At 38.6% G+C, this 26,349-nt stretch overlaps 1 protein-coding gene across 2 annotated transcripts in view; it reads right to left on the bottom strand.

Annotated features, from left to right (window-relative positions):
- Window positions 1-13,356: 13,356 nt before the first annotated feature.
- Window positions 13,357-26,349, bottom strand: part of MTO1 (mitochondrial tRNA translation optimization 1) — a 28,704-nt gene continuing 15,711 nt past the window's right edge. The window contains exons 5-12 of one of the 2 annotated variants that reach the window (XM_032864361.1): window positions 24,049-24,161; window positions 23,771-23,961; window positions 23,408-23,538; window positions 21,849-22,053; window positions 21,599-21,770; window positions 17,574-17,692; window positions 15,122-15,282; window positions 13,357-13,623 (exon numbers count right to left, since the gene is read on the bottom strand). In XM_032864361.1, the coding sequence (XP_032720252.1) occupies window positions 13,462-13,623; window positions 15,122-15,282; window positions 17,574-17,692; window positions 21,599-21,770; window positions 21,849-22,053; window positions 23,408-23,538; window positions 23,771-23,961; window positions 24,049-24,161 (1,254 nt within the window). In that variant the 3' untranslated portion in view covers window positions 13,357-13,461. The remainder of the gene's footprint in view (window positions 13,624-15,121; window positions 15,283-17,573; window positions 17,693-21,598; window positions 21,771-21,848; window positions 22,054-23,407; window positions 23,539-23,770; window positions 23,962-24,048; window positions 24,162-26,349) is intronic. The other variant, XR_004383450.1, reaches the window with a different exon arrangement.

Genomic DNA, 26,349 nt, shown 5'->3' on the forward strand with positions numbered 1-26,349 from the left:
CCCCCCCCCCCCCCCCCCCCCCCCGTAATTAAAATCCTAAAAAAAATTTGAGAGAGCATGAGCAGGGGGAAGGGGCAAGCAAACTCTCCATTGAGTGGGAGCCCCAACCCAACTTGGAGCTTGATCCTTGGACCCGGAGATCGTGACCTGAGCCAAAGGCAGATGGTTTAACCAACTGAGCCACCCAAGCATTCTAAATTTAAGTTTTTGACAGATGGTTTACCACAATAAAGGAATAGAATAGTTCCACCATCTCCTTCCTCAACCAAAATTCCTCCCCACCAAAATTCCCCATGCCTCTTCATACTAAACCTACTCCTCTACCTGTAAGTCTTGGTAACCGCTGATCTATTTTCTGTACCTGTAATTTTGTTTTGGTAGCAATGTCATACCTGGGTCTGTATAGTATATAGGTCTTTTGAGTTTTTTTTTTTTTTTTCCACTTAGCATGATGAGTTTGATTCATCTGTTTAACATGTATCTATAAACTCTTAAGATTTATTTGAGGGGCGCCTGGGTGGCTCAGAGCCCCGCATCGGGCTCTCTGCTCAGCAGGGAGCCTGCTTCGCCCTCTCTCTCTCTGCCTGGCTCTGCCGCCTTGTGATCTCTGTCTCTGTCAAATAAAATATTTTTTTTAAAAATTTATTTGAGCGTGTAGGGGCAAAAGCTGGGGGAGGGACAGAGGAAGAGAGAATCTTAAGCAGACTCCCCATCGAACACCAAGACTGGAGCTGAAACGAGTTAGGCACTTAACTGAGCCACCGTGGTGCCCCTGCAACTTGTTGCTTTTTAATGGGACAGTTTATTACTAGCTGAGGGACATATGATTTCCAGTTTCAGAAGGTTATGAGTTGAGCCACTTCAAACATTCACTGGTAGGTTTGTGTATGACTATAGGTTTTCATCTTGTGTGAATACCTAGCAGTGGGATCACTGGATTGTATGGCAAGTGTATGCCTTTTACAGGAAACTGCTAAACGTTTTCCAAAGTGGCTAAATCATTAGTAATCAATTTCTCAAGTTTAGCTTTGTTTTGCTGTGCTTAATTTTTTTAAGGAAAGTGTTAGGTTCTATAGCTCAGTGAAGGACTTTTTTTTTTTTTTTTTTTTTTTAATTGTGCCTACAGGGCGCCTGGGTGGCTCAGTGGGTTAAAGCCTCTGCCTTAGGCTCAGGTCATGATCTCAGGGTCCAGGGATCAAGTTCCATGTCAGACTCTCTGCTCAGCGGGGAGCTTGCTTCCCCCTCTCTTTGCCTGCCTCTTTGCTTACTTGTGATCTCTCTCTCTTTGTCAAATAAATAAAATCTTTAAAAAAAATAAATTGTGCCTACAAAGTTACACTATTTTAGGCACTGGGGATAGAGCTGTGAACAAAATGGACAGGTTTTGCCCTTTGAGTTTATAATCCAGTGGAGGAGGTAGAGATTAGCATAAATAAGTAGGTAATTCTGAGTTGTGATGATGCTATGAAGAAAAGGATACTATGAGGGAGAAGAGTAAAAGGAACGCAATTTGGATTGTCTAGAGAAGGTACTTGTCAGGAATAATGGAGATCTGAAAGACAAATAGTTACTGGAGAATCTGAAAACATTACTTCTTAGACTTTTTTAAAAAAAGATTTTATTTATTTGACAGATCACAGGCAGGAGAGAGGCAGGCAGAGGAGAAAGGCTCCCCTCTGAGAAGAGAGCCCGATGCAGGGCTTGATCCCAGGACTCCTGGATCGAGACCTGAGTGGAAGGCAGAGGCACCAGGCGTACTTCTTAGACATTTAAAAAAAAAAGATTTTATTTATTCAACACAGAGATCACAAGTAGTCGGCGGCGGGGGGGCAGGGGGAAGCAGGCTCCCTGACCCTGAGATCATGACCTGAGCCAAAGGCAGAGGCTTAACCCACTGAACCACCCAGGTGCCCCATCTAAGACATTTTTTAAAAAGATTTTATTTGACTGTGAGAGAGTGCAAGCACAAGCAGGGGGAGCCGCAGAGGGAGAGGGAAAAGCAGGCTTTCCGCAGAGCAGGGAGCCTGATGCCAGGCTCAGTCCCAGGATCCCGGAATCATGACCTGAGCCAAAGGCAGGCACTTAACCATCTGAGCCACCAGGTGCCCCTTCTTCTTAGACCTTTACATGTCTATGTCTTAGCTTTATAACAATTGCATAGAAATCAGAAAAATCTAAAGAATCAAAATCCTTTTTTAATCTACTCAAATCAATTTTGAAGTATATTCCTTGAAATCTTTACTTGATTACCTCATCAATGTGTATATCACATATTGGAGGGCAGAGACCTCACAACAGCCTTTTTAGGAGGGCAGGTATACCCTCATTAGACATGGCAGACAGATACAGATAGAGGGTGGCTCCTAAGTCATCCTACTGCTGATCATTTTTTTTTCTCAATTCATTATATTTCCTTGCTGGTAAATTTTAATATACTTAGGCTTTCTTTAGGACAATTGAACTATTTCATTCTATTTATAGGAATCACTAATTTAAGATGCCCTTTAAAAAAATTTTTTTTTAATTTAACAGAGATCACAAGTAGGCAGAGAGGCAAGTAGAGGGAAAAGCAGGCTCCCTACTGAGCAGAGAGCCCGATTCGGGGCTTGATCCCAGGACCCTGAGATCATGACTGAGCTAAAGGCAGAGGCCTAACCCACTGAGCCACCCAGGTGCCCCTAAGATGCCCTTTAAAGAAAAAAAAAATTTTTTAAAGATTTTATTTATTTATTTGACAGACGGAGATCACAAGTAGAGAAGCAGGCAGAGAGAGAGGAGGAAGCAGGCTCCCTGTTGATCAGAGAGCCCGATGGGGGGCTCGATCCCAGGACCCTGGTATCATGACCTGAGCCAAAGGCAGAGGCTTTAACCCACTGAGCCACCCAGGCGCCCCTAAAGAAAAAAATTTTTTAAGTAATTTCTACACCCAACATGGGGCTTGAACTTACGACTCTAAGATCAGAAGTCACATGTTCCTCCAACTGAGCCAGCCAGGTATCTCCAATTAATAGGCTTCAGTCAATCTGAGCTAAACACTCTAGTTAATACCTGTTTCTTAACCTTGGGTTCCATGGTTTCTAGATTCTATTCCATGCCATTCTCCTTTTGGGTTTATAGCCCCCCCCCCTCCCCAGTTTATAGGTTTTAAAGTGTCTGCACCAAAATTAAGTATATTATAGCTGTGGCTGCATAAGTGGATGTAGATGTGGTCTCTTAATATAGAGTGTGCTTTTATTTTATAGAGATAAGTCACCTTATTTGGATCTAGTTTCCTAAAATGATGCATTTGGACTAGATGATCAGAGTAGTTTAAGCGGGGAAAACTGTCCCTTTCATTCATCTGTCTAATGGGCCTAATACTGTCCATCTCTTAGGATTGTTGTGAAGATGAAATGAGTTAGTAGACATAGACTCTGTACCCAATACCTGGCCTATTGTAAGGAGCCAATAATAAAAGTTAGTTCTTATTATAGTTGTTTGGAAGATAAATTGCTGTAAAGCAAGTTGGTGGTTATTCTGGATTATGGTCAACAAATATCACCGGATTAATTGTTTATTTATTTTAAAACCCTCTTGGGATTTTTTTTTTTTAAACATTTTATTTATTTGAGGGAGAAGGAGCAGGAGGAGGGGCAGAGAGAAGCAGACTCCCCACTGAGCAGGGAACCATAACCTGAGCATAAAGGCAGATGCTTAACCTACTGAGCCATCCAGGCACCCTATCACCTGATTTTTCAAATGTAAATTTTATTTTAAATCTCCTTTAAATTATTTGCTTTGTGAATTTTTTTAAAAAATAAAAGACCTTTTATTTTTGGAGTAACTAGATTTATAGAAAAGTTGCAAAGATAGGATAAAGAATTCCTGTAATCACCCTTACCTAGTTTCCCCTAATGTTATCATTGTGTACTATCATAGTACATTTGTCAAAACTAAGAAACCAACATTGATATGTTACTATTAATCTCCAGGCTTTATTAAGATTCCATCGTTTTTTTTTATTAATGGCCTTTTTCTGTTCCAGGATCCAATCCAAGGCACCACTGTTTTGGTTAGTTTTAAAAACGTTAGGAGTTTACATTTATCTCTGCTGTATCTCAAGGTTATTTTGAATTTGGAGCCTGCTATCTAGCATGTTAAATAAAACTGTGGATTTTGTTATTTATACATCTGATATTTATAATATTTATATTTATTTTTTTAAAGGTTCTACATTTTTTTTTTTTTAGATTTTATTTATTTATTTGACAGAGATCACAAGGTAGGCAGAGAGAGAGGAGGAAGCAGGTTCCCTACTGAGCAGAGAGCCCGATGCAGGGCTCAATCCCAGGAGCCTGGGATCATGACCTGAGCCAAACGCAGAGTCTTTAACTCACTGAGCCACCCCGGCGCCCTAATATTTATATTTCTGTAGTTTTACTTAAATTATTGATAAGTACTAAAAAAAACTAGGTCCAGAAATGAGACCTGAGGTATTATACTAGAGAACTGTTCTTTGATTATGATGGTCCAGCCAATTGCAAATTCACCTAATATTTAATAATCTAGGTCATATTTCACCATTTTGATCACAAGATAATCATGAAAATTTTGCCAAATGCTTGGTAAAAGCAAAGTAAAATAAGTAATAGCTTTAAATTTACTTTCCTTTTTTCAGCAGACAAAAATAATTTGCTGTGCCACATAAGGTCAGTCAAGGTGGAAGTAAAATCTGTACTAGGAATTTAAATTTCAGTTTTAACCAATCATGACTTATCTAAGAGTTTGAGTGGTTCTAGCTCTTTGTCAAAATTTATATCCAGAAGTCATCGAAATATCAACATATGCAATCTGGTTATTCCCTGAAACATAATCTCTTTTGAAACATTGTTTTAAGATGTAGGTTAATGCTTGCATAAAGGAGATTAGATTTGAAAATAGACATAAGTCAAAAATAGGTAGTTTCATTTTTCTAAAGTGTAATCGACAGCAAAGATGACAAGACTATATGGTATGATCCTGCAAATGTGGTTTCTAGAGGTTAAATGACTTGGTTAAATTTTCAGTAAAATCATGTGATTAGGGGAATGAATATTCTAGTTGGTGGTGTGTTAAACTGCAGAGTTGCCACATAAGCAATTTGAGTTTTGAATTCTGGGCTGTCTGGAGCTGCCCAAACTGAGGAAGTGCTTCTCTCAGCCTTCTTATGAGAACATCTGCAACATTTTCTGAGGCTTGGGCTAGAACCACTTAAGTATAAGGGGTGCCGCTGTATCACTGCAACAAAGGAAGGGCATGAACCAGCCTTGACCTGCAGCCCTTCTCTTTAGCTATTGTCAAACCTTGACTGATCCTTTGGACATCTCTCTTGAGCCTCCTACATGTTTCTGTGTAGAGCTGGCAACTCAGTAAATGTCTATCAAGAAATGAGGTGATTTTTATTCAGTTGGGTAGTGGGAACATTTCCTTATAGCTTTTTTTTTTTTTTTTTTTTTTGAAGATTTTATTTGAGCGAGAAAGACTGTGTGAACAAGGGGAGGAGCAGAGGGAGAGGGAGATCATCTCCAGCAGACTTTCCACTGAGCCCAGAGTGCATGACACAGAGATCCCAACCTCAGCCAAAACTAGGAGTTAGACTCTTTTTTTTTTTTTTTTTTAAGATTATTTATTAATGAGATACAGAGGGTAAGAGAGAGACACAGAGGCAGAAGAGAAGTGGGGTCTGTTGGGTCGGCAGCTCCGGATATACAGGAGAAACAATAGAAATGACCACCGGGTCGCCATCTTCCAGGCCCACCCCCTTTCCTAACCCTTGACTCTCCCGCCATAAGGATGTATGCCCAGGTCACATCTCCACAAGTAACCCGATACCTATGCAAGAAAGAGGAACATCAGGACTCCCCCAACCCTCCAATCCCCGAATACCGTGCCTTATATGGCTGTGAACCTATTCCCTGTCTTAACCCAGATAAAAGACCCACTCAAGACCCACTCAAGCCCCTCCCGGCACGACTTCTCCTCTCCAGAGTGGAGTCGTGGAACCTCGCCTGAGGGCACCTTTAATAAATCTTGCCTAGTTCCTACCTCGCCTGGTGTTGTATTTATCTCGCCTATAAAACTTTACAGGGTCCCTGCTGAGCAGGGAGCCTGATGCGGGACTCGATTCCAAAACCCTGGGATCAGGGCACCTGGGTGGCTCCGTGGGTTAAAGCTCCTCCCTTCGGCTCAGGTCATGATCCTGGGGTCCTGGGATTGAGCCCCGCATTGGGATCTCGGCTCAGCGGGGAGCCTGCTTCCCCCTCTCTTTCTGCCTGCTTCTTTGCCTACTCGTGATCGCTCTCTCTCTCTGTGTTAAATAAGTAAATAAAATCTTCAAAACCCTGGGATCATGACCTGTGCTGAAGGCAGATGCTTAACCAACTGAACGACCCAGGTGTCCCTGTAGCTAAATCTTTATATTGAGATTAGGGAATGTATCTCTTGGAACGCACTTTCTCATTTTTTTGTTTTTTGTTTTTTTACTTTCTCATATTTTATGTAACTGTTCATGTATGTTTTTCTTCAAAGCTCTGACATCTGTCTCTGAAGTTTGTTAAACTGCCCTCCCTCCCACTTTTAGGTTGTTCTTTGTGAAGTTAGAAATACAGAAAATTCAGTAAGTGTCCTTTTCATTGCTTGAAACATGGCATGTGTGCTGGTGTTTTCTTACATACAGTCTAGAATGTTTCCTTTGAAGTTTAGATAGTCCATTTTTTTATGTGTCTTAACGTATTTAAATTTTGATTATAGTGTTTTAAATAGTGTAGACCAACTCTGAAAGAGAATTCAAAGAGCAACCAACATAAAGACTAAATGTGAATTATGAGGCACTGAATTTGAGAAATAGTTGTTTAGCCTAGCAAACACTAGAAAAGTATTACTGTCTTCAAGTATATGAAGAGTATTTTAAATCTTAAAGGAGTGCTGTTCAGAGTGAAATTCATATTCTAAATTCCCCTATAGCCTCTAAACTCTGAAATAACACTTAGATTGAGTGCTGTAATGATTCATTAAGCATGGCAACTCCATAAATGCTTAGCATGAAATAGGCTACAAAGGGTGGAAGCGGAAGGGAATTGAAGGTTAAGCCCAAGAAAGAGATTGGTTAGGAGAGCTTGAGAAACTTCATATAGTGAAGGACATCTGGTCCTTAGGAGGAAAAAAATGAAAGTGGCAGAAAGGTATTGTGAAGTGGGAATACCTGAGATCCATGCCCAACAGCAACTTGCAATTATACTTTAATCATATCACCTAACCAGGCTATAGCATAAGGAGAGATTGGTAAGTTTTTCCTACTTTGAGAAATACACACATGTTAAAGAATCCTAATACAGGGATGCCTGCGTGGCTCAGATGGTTATGGATCTACCTTCATCTCAGGTCATGGTTTCCAGATCCTGGGAATGAGCCCCATGTTGAGCTCCCAGCTTAGCAGAGTTTCCTTCTCCCTCTCCCTCTGCCTCTCTCTCTGCTTCTGCACATATGCACTCCCTCTCTCTCCCCGCCTCCCTCCTCAAATGAATAAATAAGATCTTTAAAAAAAAAAAAATCCTAATATATTGGGGATTTCCCATTAGGGAATAATGCTTTTCAAATGGGTCTTTTTCAAGCTTTTTTGACTAGGATCCATAGTAAGAAATCTATTTTCTATTGCAACACAGTATAACACAGTATTGCATGACATCTAAGATGTTTTCAGTTGTAAGTCACAAATGCTGCCAATTTTTAAGATACTATTGATTATAGAACATACAACCATTTAGAGATGATAGAAGGAAAAAGGTTAAGTCCTAAAATCGGTGAAATATAATTTGTATGTGAAGTACTGAAACCAAAGCGTCAAGAGAATAATACTTTTATTACCTATGACAAAAATTTTCATAGCTTGCTAATGAATTGCAGCCAGCAGTTTGAGAATGTTGATTTAGAAGTCAGTGACAGTCAAAATGAGGTTCTAGATCAAAAGAAATGCATCCTTTCCCTAGGGCTTAAGAGCATAGGGTGTCAACCTATACTTGTCCAAAGAGGCATTGAAGTATGCCCAAAGCTTAGATTTTTTTTTTTAAAAGATTTTATTTATTTGACAGACAGAAATCACAAGCAGGCAGAGAAGCAGAGAGAGAGGAGGAAGCAGGCTTCCCGCTGAGCAGAGAGCCTGATGCGGGGCTCGATCCCAGGACCCTGGGATCATCACTTGAGCCGAAGGCAGAGGCTTTAACCCATTGAGCCACCTAGGCGCCCCAGATTTTTTTTTTTTTAAGATTTTGAGAGAGAGCATGAGTTGGGGGGCAGGGGGAAGGCCGAGAGGGAGGAGCAGACTTCCCACTGAGCAGGGAGACCAGTGCAGGGCTCAATTTCAGGACCTCAAGATCATGACCTGAGCCGAAGACCCACTGAGCCACCCAGGTGCCCCTCTTTTAGATTTTAGTAATAGGAAAACATTTTTTCTTGGTCTCCTTGATGAGATAGAACTAAACCACTGACAGAAAGCTCAGAGCTGGAGTTTAACATTTAAAGTATAATCTGCCTTTTCCTCAGCTGATCCTTAATTTTCTTCTCTTTATAATGTCTCAAGTATATTTTTAGAAATAAGCAGGGAAGGGGCGCCTGGGTGGCTCAGTTGTTAGGCGTCTGCCTTCAGCTCGGGGCCTGATCCCAGGGTCCTGGAATCGAGCCCCTCATCAGGCTCCTTTCTTACCGGAAGCCTGCTTCTCCCTCTCTCCCTCTGCTGGCTGCTCCGCCTGCTTGTACTCTCTCTCTCTTAAATAAATAAATAAGATCTTTGAAAAAAAAAAAAGAATGAAGCAGGGGATAAATTATCAGTAAATAGGTTTTAGAGCTGAGATACATATACAGATTCATTTAGCTTTTTTAAAAAATTGTAAAATTACACAACAAAAATTCACCATCTTAACAATTTTTAAGTGTATAGTGGGATTAAGTACATCCACATTGTTGTGCAACCATTATCATCCTTCTCCATAACTCCATCTTGCAAAAACTGTAACTCTGTACCCAGTAAACAATAACTCCACATTCCTCCCTCCCCCCAGTCACCACTCTCCTTTTTCTCTAGGATAATCTGACTACTCTGGGTACCACATTTAAGCGGACTCCTAGGAGTGCCTGGGTGGCTCAGTCGGTTAAGTGTCTGCTCAGATCATGATCCCAGGGTCCTGGCATTAAGTCCCAAGTCAGGCTCCCTGTTCAGCAGGAGGGGGGACCTGTTTCTCCCTCTGCCACTCCACCTGCTCGTGCTTTCTCTCATTCACTCTCTCTCCCTCAAATAAATAAATAAAATCTTAAAAAAAAAGTAAGTGGAATCCTAGAATATTGTGCTTTTTTAACTGAGTTACTTCACTTAGTATAATGTCCTCTAGATTCATCCTTGTTGTAACATGTCAGAATTTCCTTCCGTTTTAAGACTGAAAAGCATTTCACTGTATTTATATACATTTTACTTATCCCATGCATCTGTTGATGGGACACAGGTTGCTTTCACCTTTTAGCTATTGTGAATAATCCTACTATGAACATAACCCTTGAACAGGGTCTTTGAGACCCTGCTTTCAATTCTTCTGGGTATATATTTAGGAGTGGAATTGCAGGATCATACAGTAGTTCTTTTAATTTTGGTGGAGGTAGCTGTCATACTGTTTTCCATAGCTGCTGTATCAATTTACTTTTCTATCAACAGTGCATAAGGGTTCCAATTTCTCCAGTTTTGCCAACACTTGTTTTCCGTTTATCTGATAATAGGCATCCTAATAGGTGTAAGATGGCATCTCATTGTGGTTTTGATTTGCATTTTTTTTGAGGACTAGTAAAGTTGAGCATCTTTTCATTTAGTTCTTGGCCATTTGTATATCTTGTGAGAAAAATATCTATTCAAGCCCTTTGCCCATTTTTAAATTGGGTTGTTTGTGGTTTTTTGTTGCTGTTGTTGAGTTGTAAGAGTCTTTTACATATTATGCATATTAACCTGTTTTTAGATACATGATTTTTTTCTTCCGTTATGTGAGTTGCCTTTTCATTCTCTGGTTTCCTTCACCTGGCTCTTACATTAGGAAATACTAAAAATCTGTCTCATAAATGAGTATCATAAAACTAAACTTCAGTTTCATATTAGGAACAGGAAAAACAGAGCTAGAACAGGAAGACAGGGAGGAAAGGAAGCTAAAGAGAATATGAAGACAGAAGAGTTATGGAGACAAAGGCAAGCACAAAAGTATACAGTTCTTAATATTTGTGTCAAACATTTTTATCCCATTTAATTATTCACTTAAGTTTTAGTTTTGTCATCTATTGCCTTTAGTAATATTCATTCATTCAAAAAGCATGCCCTGGGCGCCTGGGTGGCTCGGTTGGTTAAGCAACTGTCTTTGGCTCAGGTCATGATCCTAGAGTCCCAGGATCGAGTTTCACAGAAGGCTCCCACTCAGTGGGAAGTCTGCTTCTCCCTCTGACCCTCCCCTTCTCAAGCTCTCTCTCTCTCAAAAAAACAACAACAACAAACAAAAACCATGCCCTGAGTACCTACAACCATGGCACTGCAAGCATTCATGAGGTTTATATTTTTTAAGAGATTAAGGTAAGACAGATATTAAAAATTAAGGTAGAATGAAGGAAGTGCAATAATAAAAGTATTATAAAGAAGGAGCCTAAGAGGAACAGGTTATTTTTACTGTGTGCCCTCCAAGATAAGCAGCTCTGCCAGCTCAGAATGATCTTGGGTCTGTTGGTGACTTCCTAGTATTTCACACCACTTCTGGACAGGGCATTCTTCTAGGAGTTGAAATTTCTGAAGTGAAAAAGCCATGGCTATTCTAATCTAGGTTGAAACTAAAAAAGGACCAAATATTTTTAAAAATGATAAAATCCAAACTCTGGCTACAGGAGGTAATGTCACAATTCAAGGTTATAATGGCTTAATTTAGCATAGGTTCCTGTCTTCATCCTCCCTCCCTCTCTCTCCAGGAACCAATGATTTTATAAATGCTTTGTGTTCCTTGCTATTTCCTTTTTTCAAATTTTGGTGTTCCTGTTGAGATGAACTTTAGTACATAGCTTTTCTAACTACTAGGCAGTGTGGTCTGTGGTGGGTAGGGGAAATCACAAGTGTGGCCAACTTCTGTTGGAGGCTGACTATTGTCATTGTTGGAAGAGATTCTTTTCTTTCTTTCTTTCTTTCTTTCTTTTTTTTTTAAGATTTTATTTCTTTATCTGAGAGATAGCACAAGTGGGGTTATCGGGGGAGGGACAGAAGAGAGGGAGGAGCAAGCTCTCTGTTCAGCAGGGAGGCTGACTCAGGGCTTGATCCCAGGACCCTGAGATCATGACCTGAGCTGAAGGCAGATGCTTAATCAACTGAGCCACCCAGGCGCCCTGTTGGGGGGAGATTTCTATGACGTACATTTTTAGCTGATTTTTCCCTAGAGCATGATGGTCCAAAGCATTCTGGCCAGCAGCACCAGAAGGTAAGTAAGCTGTTTTGGAACAGTCTTTTTAAGCAAGGTAATTTTGTAAAAGTTAACATATTTTAAATTATAAAGATCCTAAACCAAATGGCAGAACCTAAAACAAATGTTTTCCATCAAACATTTTTCAGTGAGACAGTTACTATTATAATGGAATCACATTATAAAACTTAAGTTTCTTAATATGTGTGGACTGTCACTAGGCCAAAATTACAGCTATCAAGAATTTTCTATTCCCTCAAGATAAATTTTGTTATATTCCATTCATTAAGCACCCCAAAAGCACCACGCTTTTACTCCTGTATTTAACCAGAAAAAGGTTGTTGGTTTTGTTTTTTTTTTTAAGATTCTATTTATTTGTCAGAAAGAGAGACAAGCAGAGGGAGCTGCATGCAGAGGAGCAGCAGGATTCCTGCCTGATGTGGTACGTGATCCCAGGACATGGGGCACTTAACCAACTGAGACACCCAGGTGTCCTTAACCAGAAAAAGTTTTAAAACACTGATTTGCCTTCTGGTGCTAAACAGGTAGTGCAAAATGGCCTTTTTAAAATATAATAGTGGGGCGCCTGGGTGGCTCAGTGGGTTAAGCCTCTATCTTCAGCTCAGATCATGATCTCAGGGTCCTGGGATTGAGCCCTGCATTAGGCTCTCCGCTCAACGGGGAGCCTGCTTTCCCCTCTCTCTCTGCCTGCTTCTCTGCATACTTGTGATCTGTCAAATAAATAAATAAAATCTTTTAAAAAATAATGAAATATAATGTAGTATTGTAATCAGTATTGCCTCTGTGGTAAGAATTCTGCCCAGAATAGCCATAACTAAAGTAAAAGCTACCACTTTTTGAAATTACTAAATCAAGTATCAAAAAGAATTCATCATTGCTAAATGATCCAATATTATAAATACTTTTTACTTGCTACTGATATTGACTACTTTAATTAGTTAGATGAAACATGAAAACTGAGCTACATCCAAGTAGCCATATCTGATTATAGCAACAAGGTGTTTGGCTGCCTCACACCCATAATCAGGCTTAACACATAGATACGTAGCCAGAGTGACTTCAGGGCCCTTGGTGCTGTCTTAAATATCTGCTTTGGCTTGAAGCTGACATGGGAGCTTCTCCCTTGACTCATACCAGAGATACGAGTTGACATTTCCAGGGATAAGCAAGGCTCTCTGGTCTGCTTGTCTATATTCATCCTCTAGTCTACACAGAAAGGCTGAGATGTCTGAACCAGCCAGCCAAAGGACCCAGGCAGTCATCCCACCCTAAATGTTGTGAAAACACAGAATCGAAGTGCTGAAGAGGAAGAGAAATGCCAGCACCATTTCAGTTTTTCTGTCACTTCTGACTTAAAAACAGGAAAACACTAGTCAGTTACTATGGATTTGTCTTTAGTGTTAAGAAGTCATGGCCATGGGATGCCTGGGTGGCTCAGTCGGTTAAGCGTCCGCCTTCAGCTCAGGTCATGAGATTTTGAGAAGTTGAGATTTTTCTTCAGGTTTAGTTGTGGGTCCACTATTATCTCTCTGATGAACACTGCAGTTACATTAATAGGCTCACTGTAGATTAATGAAGACTATATATTTTTTTAAAGATTTTATTTATTTATTTGAGAGAGAGAGGATGAGAGAGAGAGGGAGAGAGGGAGAGGTCAGAGGGAGAAGCAGAATCCCCGCTGAGCAGGGAGCCTGATGTGGTACTTGATCCTGGGACTCCAGGATCATAACCTGAGCCAAAGGCTGTTGCTTAACCAACTGAGCCACCCAGATATCCCTAATAAAGACTTTATAACTTTTCTCAGATACATAAAGAAGCACAGTTATAATCTCTGCCCTCTTTATAAATTAGTGACAAATCCATAATAACCTATTAAGTTTATTTTAATAGGTGCTAAATATAAATACTTCTTATATCATATCTATACTCTTGTACTACTTAAAAGTCATCTATGAATATAAAGCTATAACTGTCTCTCTTCAAGTCTGTCTGTATCACATAATGATTGATCAGTTTGGGGCAATTCATGCACAACCATCTGTCTTTGCTGAGAAGTCTTCACAAATCGAAGTAGATTGATGATGGCAGCAGGTGTCACTCCAGGTATACGACTAGCAGCCCCAATCTAAGAATTAAAACCATAAGAGAAACCTAAGTGAGCTATGTCAAATCAAATCTATTTTGCTCCTAATAACAATCTGTATATTATAGTTTATAAAATATTTTCAAAACTTAAATGTATCTTCAAAATAACTATAAAGTAGATAAAGGGAATGTGATAATTATTAATACCTTCATTTTACACATTAGGGAAAATGAGGCTCAGAGAAATTAAAGCAATTTCTCAAAGATCATATAACTAATAGATGTTAGACTACCTAGTTTTTGTTTTCATTAAACTAATGTAACCTCAGCAGTGTGTTGGGCAGTGCCCTATAATCTCATGAATACTTCTGTGGTGTATTTTTAAAGTGAAATGTATGAATATTCACTCTATGTGGTATAAATAATGTCAGTTCAGGTCAGGTCAGGTTTAGCTACCAAATGAGTCTGTCACAAATATCTGTCAGAGCATTCTGTATCCCAGAATTGTGGCTACTGAGTACCTGAAACATGGGTAGTATGACTAAAGAGCTGAATTCTGAGTTTTATTTAACTTTAACTAATGTAAATGGTCACATTTAGCTATTGGGCAGTGTAGCCTATGACTATCCATAAAAACATAACAAAAATGAATAGGATATACAGAGTTATAAAATGGAAGGCCTACATGCTTCCATGTAGTTTCCATGATGACGATCACTAAGAACACCATGTTTATATTGACAGAATCACTCTTCCCTTCAAAAATAATTTTTTTCCAAAAAATTTTAGAGGTTATATTTTTGTTAAATGCCTTTTATTATATGAATCACCCATTTAATACTGCCCAATAAACTATGATACACCATCCATTTTTAAGATACAGTTCAGTTGCAGAAATGTTAAATGTGCATCTCAGAATCAATAAATATAGCCTATCAGTCTTTAAATATTTGTTATTAGAAGTCCAGTACTATATATTATATAATATAGTATATAATATATAACACATATATGTATATATACATATATATAAAACATGTACATAACATATATATTATATATACATAAAATTTTCAGTTTGTTTACAGACATTTACAGACACACATACATACACACTTATACAGAAGCATGGGGTGAGGGGCCTTTTTTTAGGCTCCTCTCTTCTTCCTAGTAGCTTCTAAGCCAATGCTATGGGACTCCTAGGGAGGGAGCCAAGTGGTGATTTTGAAAACCACTCACATGTATTAACCTAATGTGGGTTCCTTTATGTCATGCCTTATACTAGTTTGCATTGTGGTTTAGCACATAGTTGGGACTACAGAATAATTTTAACTTAATTTTTCTAGTTATTTATTTAGAATAAGTTTTTTATCTCTCAAAAACAAACCTAATATCTATCATACAAAGAGATATAATTAGGAAATAAGAGGTTAGATTTTTTATAATGAAATAAAACCTTAATTATGTGACCACTGTAAATCCACATTTAAAAAATTAAAGCACTGGCTCTGTATAATCCCCACTGCCTGGTTTCTTACCGTTTCTGGGCGACTGAACTGTAGCTTCTCTCGAACTTCGTAAGACAAAGACACATCTCTGAGGGTTAAATAATCTAGGTCTTTTGGCAGCTGGAGTGCTTCATCTTGCTGAACTTCCTTTATTTGTTGTTGCTGATGGAACAACACTGATTCATAAGTGGCTGGTGAACAGAATTAATTACATTAGCATATTCAGACTATATTAATAACTTGTATTTTTATAGCTTTTTATAATTTATAAAAAGCTTTTGTGTATGTTATGTCATACAACACTTTTCCTAATACCAGGAGATAAATGGCATAAATGCTCCCTTTTGTAGATGAGGAAATTGAGGCTAAATGAGAGGAAGTATCTTGCATACCAACTACAGCATTATGCTTGGTAGTTTACCGCATGTGCTTTTTACTTCAAAAATCTGGAAAATTGGGGCACCTGGATGGCTCAGTTAGCTAAGCATCTGCCTTTGGCTCAGGTCATGATCCCTGGGTCCTGGAATCAAGCTCCGGGTTGGACTCCCTGCTTAGTGGGGAGCCTGTTTCTTCCTTTCCCACTCCCCCTGCTTGTGTTCTCTTCCTCTCCCTTCTATTTATAAAAAATAAAATATAGATATAAAATTAAACAAAATATATATATATAATTAAAAAAAATATAGAATTTAGGGGCACCTGGCTGGCTCAGTCAGCCTGTGACTCTTGATCTCAGGGTTGTGAGTTTGAGCCCCACACTGGGTATAAAGATTACTTAAATAAACTTAAAAAAAGTGAAATATAGGGGCACCTGGGTGGCTCAGTGGGTTAAAGCCTCTGCCTTCAGCTCAAGTCATGATCTCAGGGTCCTGGGATGGAACCCTGCACTGGGCTCTCTGCTAGGCAGGAAGCCTGCTTCCCCCTGTCTCTCTGCCTACATGTGATCTCTGTCTGTATAATCCCCACTGCCTAGTTTCTTACCGTTTCTGGATAATTTATTTATTCAAATAAATGAATTTTAAAAATCTTTAAAAATCTTTGAAAAATTTTAAAAGTCTTTAAATAAATGAAATATAGAATTTAATCACCTGTTCCCAGATGATAACAGCCTGAATGTTCAGTAAGTAATTTTTACTCAATAGAGCAATCATGATGTTGAAATAAAAGGTCAACATTATTTTTTTAAAAAAATATTTTATTTATTTGTCAGAGAGAGAGAGAGAGAGAGAGAGTGAGCACAACCAGGGGGAGCAGCAGACAGAGGGAGAAGCAGGCTCCCCACTGAGCAAGGAGCCTGATTAGGGATTTGATCCCACAACCCTGGGATTATGACCTGAGCCAAAGGTAGACACCTAACCAACTGAGCCACCCAGACATCCCTGTCAACATTATTTCTTATACATTAGTATAAGTATAGTGTCTGGTCATTTGGAATATGATTCTAAAGTTCTGGTGAGTTTCCCTTTGTTTCTAGACTTCTGTTAAGTTGCATGGTGGGATGATAGGTAGCAATTGGGTCATCCTATATGTACAGCCAAAGCTTAGCAAAGTGACAGATCTCTGGAACTCAAAAGAAAATGCCATTGCTAGAAGGAATGCAGAATTCTTACCACCTTGGCTGGTCTCCACAGAATTTAAAGCCCTTTCCTATTTGAACAGTACATCATTATCCAACTTTTCCTACCCTTCTCCCCAGCTCTTTCTGTTCCCTGCCTTTTTCTCAAATAATTTGTCACCCCAGGAAAAAACATCTACTACAATGAAAAAGCTGATATCATTCTCAGTATTTTTATGTCTGAAATTTTTCACAATGAAAAACTTGAAAAATAGAGTACAACTACAAAGTCATCTGTAGTTTTGATGGTCAGTACACTGACTGAGAGAATGAGAGCACGATATATTTTATAATGTACAGGGGCAGGCTCTGATTTGCCTGATACAAAATAAGTATTTTAATGGTAACTCTACTGTTAAAATTCCAGTATATTGTTAAATATAACATTATAATTTTGTTATTGTTAAATACCATTATAATTCCAGTATATTGTTAAAGCCGAAGACTATAATTTTTCTCACTGGTAGAACATTGGATGGGGAAAATATAAAAGGAAGTTTAAGGGGAAAAAAAGTTATGTGTTTTGTATTTTTTTGATTTGGGGGGTTATTTTTGGTAAATCTTTTAGCATTTCCCAAACTTGGAACGTGCTCACAAATTACCTAGGGATCTTATTAAAATGCAGATGCTTACTCAGTGGGTTTGAGGTAGACTATGAGAATCTGCATTCCTAACAAGCTCCCATGTATTGCAATGCTGCTGGCCTGGGATCCCCACTCTGAATAGCACAGAGCCCAAGACTATGCTGTTTCTATGCTAATAATGGCTCCTCTTAACGTAGAGCTCTTTCTTGAATCTGCTGTCCATTCATAATTTGCACAAATGGAAAATAGAACATCTAGGCATGTTAAGTAAAAAATTATTTTCTACCTTCTATTTTCAGCCTTTCAGCTAGCTCTCTACATTTAATGTACTTCTTCAAGGGCTCTGGAACAGCCTTGGCTAACAACTTCATGTCAACTTCTTCATACTTCAGAACATCTAGAGCTCTGCAAATACACAAAAGTTTCATTAGCATAGGCGTCCAAAAAAAAAAAAAACCAAAACCCAGAACAAGAACAAAATTCCTTGGAAATAATGCCAAATCTCAGAATTAACACAAATATCAAAAGATATACTCCTGGGGCACCTGGGTGGCTCAGTGGGTTGGGCCTCTGCCTTTGGCTCAGGTCATGATCTCGGGGTCCTGGAATCGAGCCCTGCATCGGGCTCTCTGCTCAGCGGGGAGCCTGCTTCCCTTCCTCTCTCTCTGCCTGCCTCTCGGCCTACTTGTGATCTCTCTTTGTCAAATAAATAAATAAAATAATAAAAAAAAAAGATAATACTCCTAATTCTTTGCAAGCACAGTGAGCAAATGCAGTAGATCTGCAACACAGGAGAACCTCAATAAGACTGGTTTGTAATTCTCCCCAACTCCTTTCCTTTATCATGAGAAATAAGTTGTTGGTAAAGGTAATGCAACCTTTTGCTCTCCCTTTCTTGTAAGGACAAAATATCCTCTGATAACAAGGGTTTGAATTCCCTAAGAATTTACATCTAAGTCATGTTGAACCCCTGTCCTATGAAGGAGTCACCCTCTTGCATGCTCGAAACCAGCTGCAGATCTCTTTCTTGCTTTTGCAGAATTCCCCAAGTAAGAATGAGAGGCCCCTCCCTAAATGTTTTAAATATCTGCAAAACAAACTGATGAAAAGGATGGTCAGGGTTCCTAAGTATTCTTCCAGTCAGATATTTTTAAATTTAGTATAATCTCCATTTTAATTTTTACGGATTGGAAACTTCAGGCAGCTAATTCTCAGTTCAACTTCCACTACTCTGGTTAGACTAAGGCCTCCTGAGTCAAAGCAAGAGGAGAGGAGAACAATTAATATATGCAGCGAATAGAGACAGCTGCTAAAATTCCCAGGCAACTTACATGGCTCACCAAGAGAACATGCCTCAGTATAAATGCTAACGGGTAGATCAGGTGAGATTTGCAATAACTTGACTCACTGACACTTGTTAAGATCCAAAGTTCTTGGTGCTCCTTTGGCCAATTTAATCCCTTTCATACTGAATTCAGGTAATAAAATCTTAAAAAGAAATAAACTACAGAACATACTGGAACACAACTGACTAACCAAAAAAGCATTCTCTGGGAATCTAGCAGGATGGTGACGACCTCAAAGAAAAGCCCTTGACCATACAACTTAAAAAAGAAATATTTTTTCAAGATCTTATTTATTTGGGGGAGAGAGAGACAGCAGAGTGGGGGTGGGGAGAGGGAGAAACAGACTCCCCGCTGAACAAGGAGCCCAATGTGGGACTCAGTCCCAGGATCCTGGGATCCTGACCTGAGCTGAAAGCAGAGGTTTGATGACTGTGCCACCCTGGTGCCCCCAACTTAAAAATTTTTTTTAAAATAATGTATTTTCAAACCTTGGATCTGTTCACAGGTCCAAACTTCAAGACCGGCTTTGAATCAAGCCTGAGTCTCAGAGTTCAGAGTTCTGGCACAGAGAGGACAAGTTAGCACACCTCAACAGAACACAAGAGAAAATCTAACACATCAGTCTATTTCCCTATAATCCTGATAGGAAATGTGTATGCAGTTACTTATGTATTTCTTCTGTTAAAATGCCTGTTCAAAGTCTGGTTCAACATGTGAGTACCTGGCACAGAGCCTGGCATGTACACAGTAAATGCAATAAATTAGTTTGGTAAAAGCTGCTAGCCTTTTCATTCATATTTTTATTCACTGATTAGCATTTTAGACTGTGTTAACAATCATGTGCCCTGCTGGCAATGTTATACATCAGTCACATTTAATGCAAATTTTACTTATATAAATTTGAAATAGTATAATATTTGTCAAAACAAACATGATGTTATAAGTTCTTTGCACAGAGTCCAAAATAATGTGAGCCTTCCTAAATTTAAACAAACACCAGAAATACTGAGTGGATTACAAACTATATACTACTGTCATCTTCCAGTGCCACTTAGCTGGTAAATATATCCACTGTCCTCACTTGTCAATCTGGCCATCACTCCTATGAATAAGATTTCCTGGTTTGGGTGACTACAATGCAGGTTCTTAAACATTTACTGTTACCATAATTAAAAAGTGCTTAAAATCCTTTAACAGTAGTGTCAGTGCTTTGGGAAATTCCTGTGAAAATGAAAACTTGGGAATAGAAGTCACAAATGATAAGACACCATGATGAGATAAAGTCAAACAAGAACTCATTATGCCAGGCTGTTAGTCAAGGAGAGAGCAAGATTAGAGATAATAAAAAGCAGCATTAAAACGGGTACACCTTTAAGTCCATAAAATCCCTCACAAGGAAAACGGTGTTTGAAAAAAAAAAAAAAAGGAAAAATAGAAAAGAAAATATACTGGAGACATAGCTCCAAGATTAATGTCACCATATTAGCTTCTAAGCTACAATGTTTTTTATTATTTTTCTTTTAAATATTTTATTTATTTCTTTGACAGACAGAGATCACAAGTAGGCAGTGAGACAGGCAGAGAGAGAGGAGGAAGCAGGCTCTCCACGGAGCAGAGAGCCTGATGCGGGGCTCAATCCCAGGGCCCTGGGATCATGACCTGAGCCAAAGGCAAAGGCTTTAACCCACTGAGCCACCCAGGCGCCCCTACAGTGGTTTTAGATTTATGTTTTCTGGGCACCTCCCCACCCAAATTAGGTTACAGTTTTTTAAATGGAAAGAATGAGTGGTAAAATATGCAGATTTTGAACTATACAATGTCCTCAGGAATGTATCTATGAAGCAAAAGCTCTAAATTAATGTCCTTTAGATTCAGAGTCCATATAACCAGAATGATAAAAGCAAGGACAAAAAACCCCTAACATGTAGAAAGGAAATCTGCCAGTAAGTATGCAGAATTAAAAATACTCTGTTTAAAAGAGGCTTTTGTGGCTCAGTCAGTAGGGTGTCTCACTCTTCGTTTAGGCTCAGGTTATGATCTCAAGTCGTGAAATTGAGCCCTGAGTTGGGCTTCATGCTCAGTGCAGAATCTGCTTGAGATTCTCTTCCCTTGCCTCTTCCCACCCTCACAAGTGCGTACTCTCTCTCTCTCTAAAATAAATAAGTTAAAGAAAAAAGAGGTTTGCAATTACTCCATACTTATAAAAGAAGGCTGATTAACAGTGTTTCTTGGTTTGCACCCTCTAAACTGTAGGAAAGCCAGAAGAACTCAATGGGAGCCTCAGAAATATTATATAAAAAAATAAAAATAATTTAGACTCATATATATTTTTAATACTGAATGAAGAGATGACTTACATCTAAAGGATTTTGAAAAGAAGCCAAGGGCGCCTGGGTGGCTCAGTGGGTTAAGCCTCTGCCTTCAGCTCAGGTCATGATCTTGGGATCCTGGGATTGAGTCCCGCATCGGACTCTCTGCTCAGCTGGGAGCCTGCTTCCTCCTCTCTCTCTCTTTGCCTGCCTCTCTGCCTACTTGTGATCTCTCTCCGTCAAATAAATAAATAAAATCTTTAAAAAAAAAAAAAAAAGAAAAGAAAAGAAGCCAAGAGTAAGCTAAATTCATTTAAAATGGGGAATCCAGGGCGCCTGGGTGGCTCAGTGGGTAAACCTCTGCCTTTGGCTCAGGTCATGATCTTGGAGTCCTGGGATTGAGCCCTGCATTGGGCTCTCTGCTCAGCGGGGAGCCTGCTTCCCCGTCTCTCTGCCTGCCTCTCTGCCTACTTGTGATCTTTATTTCTCTGTCAAATAAATAAATAAATAAATAAATCTTTTTTTTAAAAAAAGGGGAATCCAAAAAATAAAAAAACAAAAAATAAAAAAATAAAAAGGGAACCCGCAAGTAATATCTCTGAAACAATCTTACTTTTCTGTAAAAAGCGAGAAAAGTCTACATTAAAAGTGCATACCTGAGAGGCAGACTTTTACCAATACTTATAGAAGCCTCTGGAATTAATTTTTTCCATTTAGAACTTGAAAACTCAATGGATTTTAGCACAGAAATGCCTTCTTCCAAAGAAGACTTCATCCTAGAAGCTCTCTCATATCGTTGTTGGGACACACAGCCAACCTCCTTATACCCTAGAAGAGGAGGGGAAGAATATAATAAGAGGTTTTAAGGAAAAGTAAACCTGGTTGTAGGACCCAGTGAAGAGTTACCTCGGAACGTGAGCCTGCTGTCGGCATTATCAGGGCGCAGTGACAGACGGAATTCTGCTCGGCTTGTAAACATGCGGTAGGGTTCATTGGTACCCAGCGTGGTGAGGTCATCAATCAAGACCCCTATGTAGCCTTCTGTTCGGCTGATGACAAAAGGAGGCTTGCGTTTGACCCGAAGACTTGCATTGATTCCAGCTATCACACCCTACAAGAGGACTGAAATGTTTAAAAGGCCATTATGAACTGAACAAAGAGCTACCCTAGTCAGAACACTACCTGGAAAAAACAGCATCAGGTAGTAAGAAAGCAGGCACTACCCAGAAGAGAGAATAGACAGAGAAAATGTGATATGTATTCAAAAACAGAATACAGGTAATGTGCCACTTTAGAATGCTATGTTTTACTGTTTTCAAAAATACTTCACATTTCTGATAAGCTTTAGGTGGGCTAATATATTTTTTTTAAATCCACCCATAGAACTCTTCTAGCCTTTTCCCACTTAAGTAAAAATAACATAACTTCTCACTTAAGAGGAATATGATAATTTGTAATAAAATTATGTTGAAAGAACTAATTTTTTTTTTTTCAAAAAATTTCAGGGGAGCCTGGCTGGCTCAGTCAGTAGAGCATGCAACTCTTGATCTTGGGGTTATTAAGTGTGAGCCCCCACACTGGGTGTAGAGATAGCTTAAAAATAAAATCTTTTAAAAAAAAATTTCAGGGTGCCTAGGTGGTTCAGTTGGTTAAGCAACTGCCTTTCCCTCAGATCAGGATCCTAGAGTCCCAGGATCGAGGCCTGCATGGGCTCCCTGCTCACCAGGGAGTCTGCTTCTCCCTCTGACCTTCCCCTTCTCATGCTCTCTCTCATTCTCATTCTCTCAAATAAATAAATAAATAAATAAATAAAATCTTTACAAAAAAATTTCAAAATAGGGATGCCTGGGAGTCTCATTTGGTTGGACGTCTGCATTTGGCTCAAGTTATGATCCCAGAGTCCTGGGATCAAGTCCCACACCAGGGTCCTTGCTTGGCAAGGAATCTGCTTCTCCCTCTGCCTGCCTCTCACCTCTGCTTGTGTGCTCTCTCTCTCTGGCAAATAAATAAACAAAACCTTAAAAAAAATTTCAAAATACAGTAAATCTAATCAACTATGATATCAGACCTTGGAACTCATAAAAGAGAATTAAAACCACAAGTGTTTAGCAAAGCATAAGGAATATAGTTAAAGATACTGTAAGAGGGATGTAACAGCTACATTTGTGGGGAACACAGCATAATGCATAAACTTGTCAAATCACTCAGTTGTACACTTGGAACTAATATAACATTGTGTGTCAACTACATGCAAATAAAAAAATAAAAAAAAAATAACCCACAAATGTTTTTTAAATTCTACTGTATATAGTAGCCATCCCTATACACCCTGAAACAGAAGTAAGTTCCATTACAATTTATGAGTTGTATTTAAGATCTATATAGTTATCACAACAGAAATTAAAAGGAGGAACACCAGTTAAATAGTCCTTTTCTGTTTATATAACATTTGAACAACTGCTTACTTGAGCTGCAGCTTCCTCATAACCAGTAGTGCCATTTATCTGGCCAGCGAAGAAGAGCCGTTGCACCAAATGAGTCTCAAGAGAAGGGGTGATCTGACGGGGGTCTAAATAATCATACTGAACACCATAGCCTGACCAAAAAATAAATGATAAAAAATAAGTAAAACTCAAGCTGGGTTTATCTCAGAGTAGAGATGCAAAAATTGTCATTAAATGTTCTCGAAAAACAGAGAATATTTTAAATGCATAGATGTTGGGCTTTGTCTTCTGAGGCTCTAGGCATTTATGAGTGTAGTGAAGACCTCCTCACTGTCTGCTAAAGCAATGCTGAGCTCATATGGAAGGGCAGCTGGTTCTCTTTACCTGGCTGAATCATTTTAGCTTTCTCCAAGCCTTTGATGCATGTGATCATTTTCTCTTGTAATTCAGCCGGTAGTGTCACAGATAACCCTTGGGGGTAGATGAGGTCAGAATCCATTCCTTCAGGTTCCAGCCAAACCTGATGTAGACGGTTTGGAAAACGCAAAACCTTTGATTCAATGGATGGACAGTATCTAGAGCAGGACAATGAAATTTAAAAATTTAATGAAGCAAACAAAAGAGGGTTGACAGCGTTCCTTAAAGTAGTGTTTTGTTCTTACCGGGGTCCTCTTGTAGTCTCCTTAATGTGACTATTAAGGTGAAGGTTCTCAAGGACAATCTCATCCACTCTACGGTTGGTGTGAGTCAAGTAACATGGCAGCTGATCTTCTGGCTAAAATATAGGAACTATTTATAACAATGTTGGCTTCTTGACTAGTTTGCCTTTTATTCAATAAATTACACACATGATATGCACTTACTTTTAAACCTATGCATAATGCTGGATACTAATAATTAAGTATTCTTGCCAAAAACAATCCAAAAGATGAACCTAAATTTAAAAAAGCTTCTAGATCTACCAGTTTACAGAAAATATAGAAAATGGAAGAAAATATTTAAGGCACCAGAAGGGAGAAATCTAGAATGTGGGAAATTCTAGAGAACCGATGACTCCATTTCTTCCACATATAAATGTCAAAAAAAAAAAAAAAAAAAAAAAGAACTGTTGTTATAAGGCATATCATCCAACTCAATGTGTGGTCCTTATTTCGTCCTTATTTTCTGGGTGTGATAATGGTATTGTAGCTGTTTTTTTTTACAAAGTTCTCATCTGTTAAAGACCTATACCAAAGTATTTATAAGTGAAATGATGTGATATTTGGGGCTGTAGCTTTAAAACTTCACAAGAAGTCAGGATGCCTCGGTGGCTCAGTAGGTTGAACAACTGCCTTCAGCTCAGGTCATGATCCCCGGAGCCTGGGACTGGGTCCCGCACTGGGCTCCCTGCTCAGTGAGAAGGCTGCTTCTCCCTCTGCCTGCTGCTCCCCCTGCTTATGCATGCTTTCTCTCTCTCTCTCTGACAAGCAAATAAAATCTTGAAAAACAAAAAACAAAACCTTCACAAGGAGAAAGTGTTAAGAAAAGATGAAACAGGAATGCCAGAAAATGTTACTTTTTGAAACTGGGTGATGCTATTTTTTTCTACTTTCCATAAACTTGAAATTTTATAATAAACAGTTTTAAAATACACACACTAAGGAAGTAGCATCACAATTTACATTTTACCAATGCAAGAATATAAAAGCAACTTGTTCGCAATAGCAGACTATTTGGAGCCACTTATCAAGATAACACTCACCAGAAACTAGGGCCACCAATTATTAGTCCTATCTTCTAAACACACAATATACCTTTTTTTTTTTTTAATAACTCCAAAGGTAGGCAAAAAAGTAGCCTGTACTCTTCAAAAATACCAGTGACATGAAAGACTGAGTAATGGTTCCAGATCAAAGAGAAATGACAATTAAATGCTATACTTTTTCCTGGATTGGAAAAAAAAAAAGGTTGCTATTAAAGAACAATATTGGGACAATCAGCAAAATCTGACTATGAACTATATTTATATTAGATAACAGCATTGTATCAGCGTTAAACTCCCCAAATTTCATTACTACAATGAGGTAATGTAAGAGCATGTCTCTGTGCTTAGTTGAAATCCATACTCAAGTATGTAGAAGTAAAGGGTCATGATTTCTACAACTTATAGTCAAATGTTCTAAAAAAAGAAAAGAATAAAGATAAATGTCTATATTACATTTTTATAGATTAAATATATATGTATATCTCTATATATAGAGATAAATATGGTAAAATATTAACAGTTGGTGAACTTCATTGGTTTAGAAGAGTTTGTTTAATGATCTTGCAATGTTTATGTAGGTCTGAAACTGTTTCAAAAAAGTTTAAATTGGCAAAATTACTGAAGTAATGAAATTTAAAAACTTACAGGGAAATTAAGTCAAGCAGAGAGAGTCAATTATCATATGGTTTCACTTATTTGCGGAGCATAACAAATAGCATGGAGGACATGGAGAGTTAGGGGAAGGGAGTTGAGGGAAATTGGAAGGGGAGGTGAACCATGAGAGACTATGGACTCTGAAAAACAATCTGACGGGTTTGAAGAGGTTGGGGGGTGGGAGGTTGGGGGAACCAGGTGCTGGGTATTAGGGCATGGATTGCATGGAGCACTGGGTGTGGTACAAAAACAATGAATACTGTTATGCTGAAAATAAATTTTAAAAAATGATTAAAAAAAAGAAATAATGTGCTGAAGAGTATGATACACAGGATGAGATTATTCAAATTCAAAAATTCTTGGAAAGGCGGTTTATTTTATAATTAGACTAGTGAAAATGTTTGATCTATTATCACTTGATTGTCCTTAAAAAAGCCAAATGAATTTTGAATAAGTGGAAAGATTTATTATGCATTATTCTGAATTTAAAATGTGATTTGACTCACATAAAACACATATATTTGATAAATAAATACATATATTAAAAAAAAACTTACAGGGAAAC

The sequence above is a fragment of the Lontra canadensis genome, unplaced genomic scaffold (genome assembly GCF_010015895.1).
Source record: "Lontra canadensis isolate GAN:19392208 unplaced genomic scaffold, GSC_riverotter_1.0 scaffold27, whole genome shotgun sequence".
Lineage (NCBI taxonomy): Eukaryota > Metazoa > Chordata > Mammalia > Carnivora > Mustelidae > Lontra > Lontra canadensis.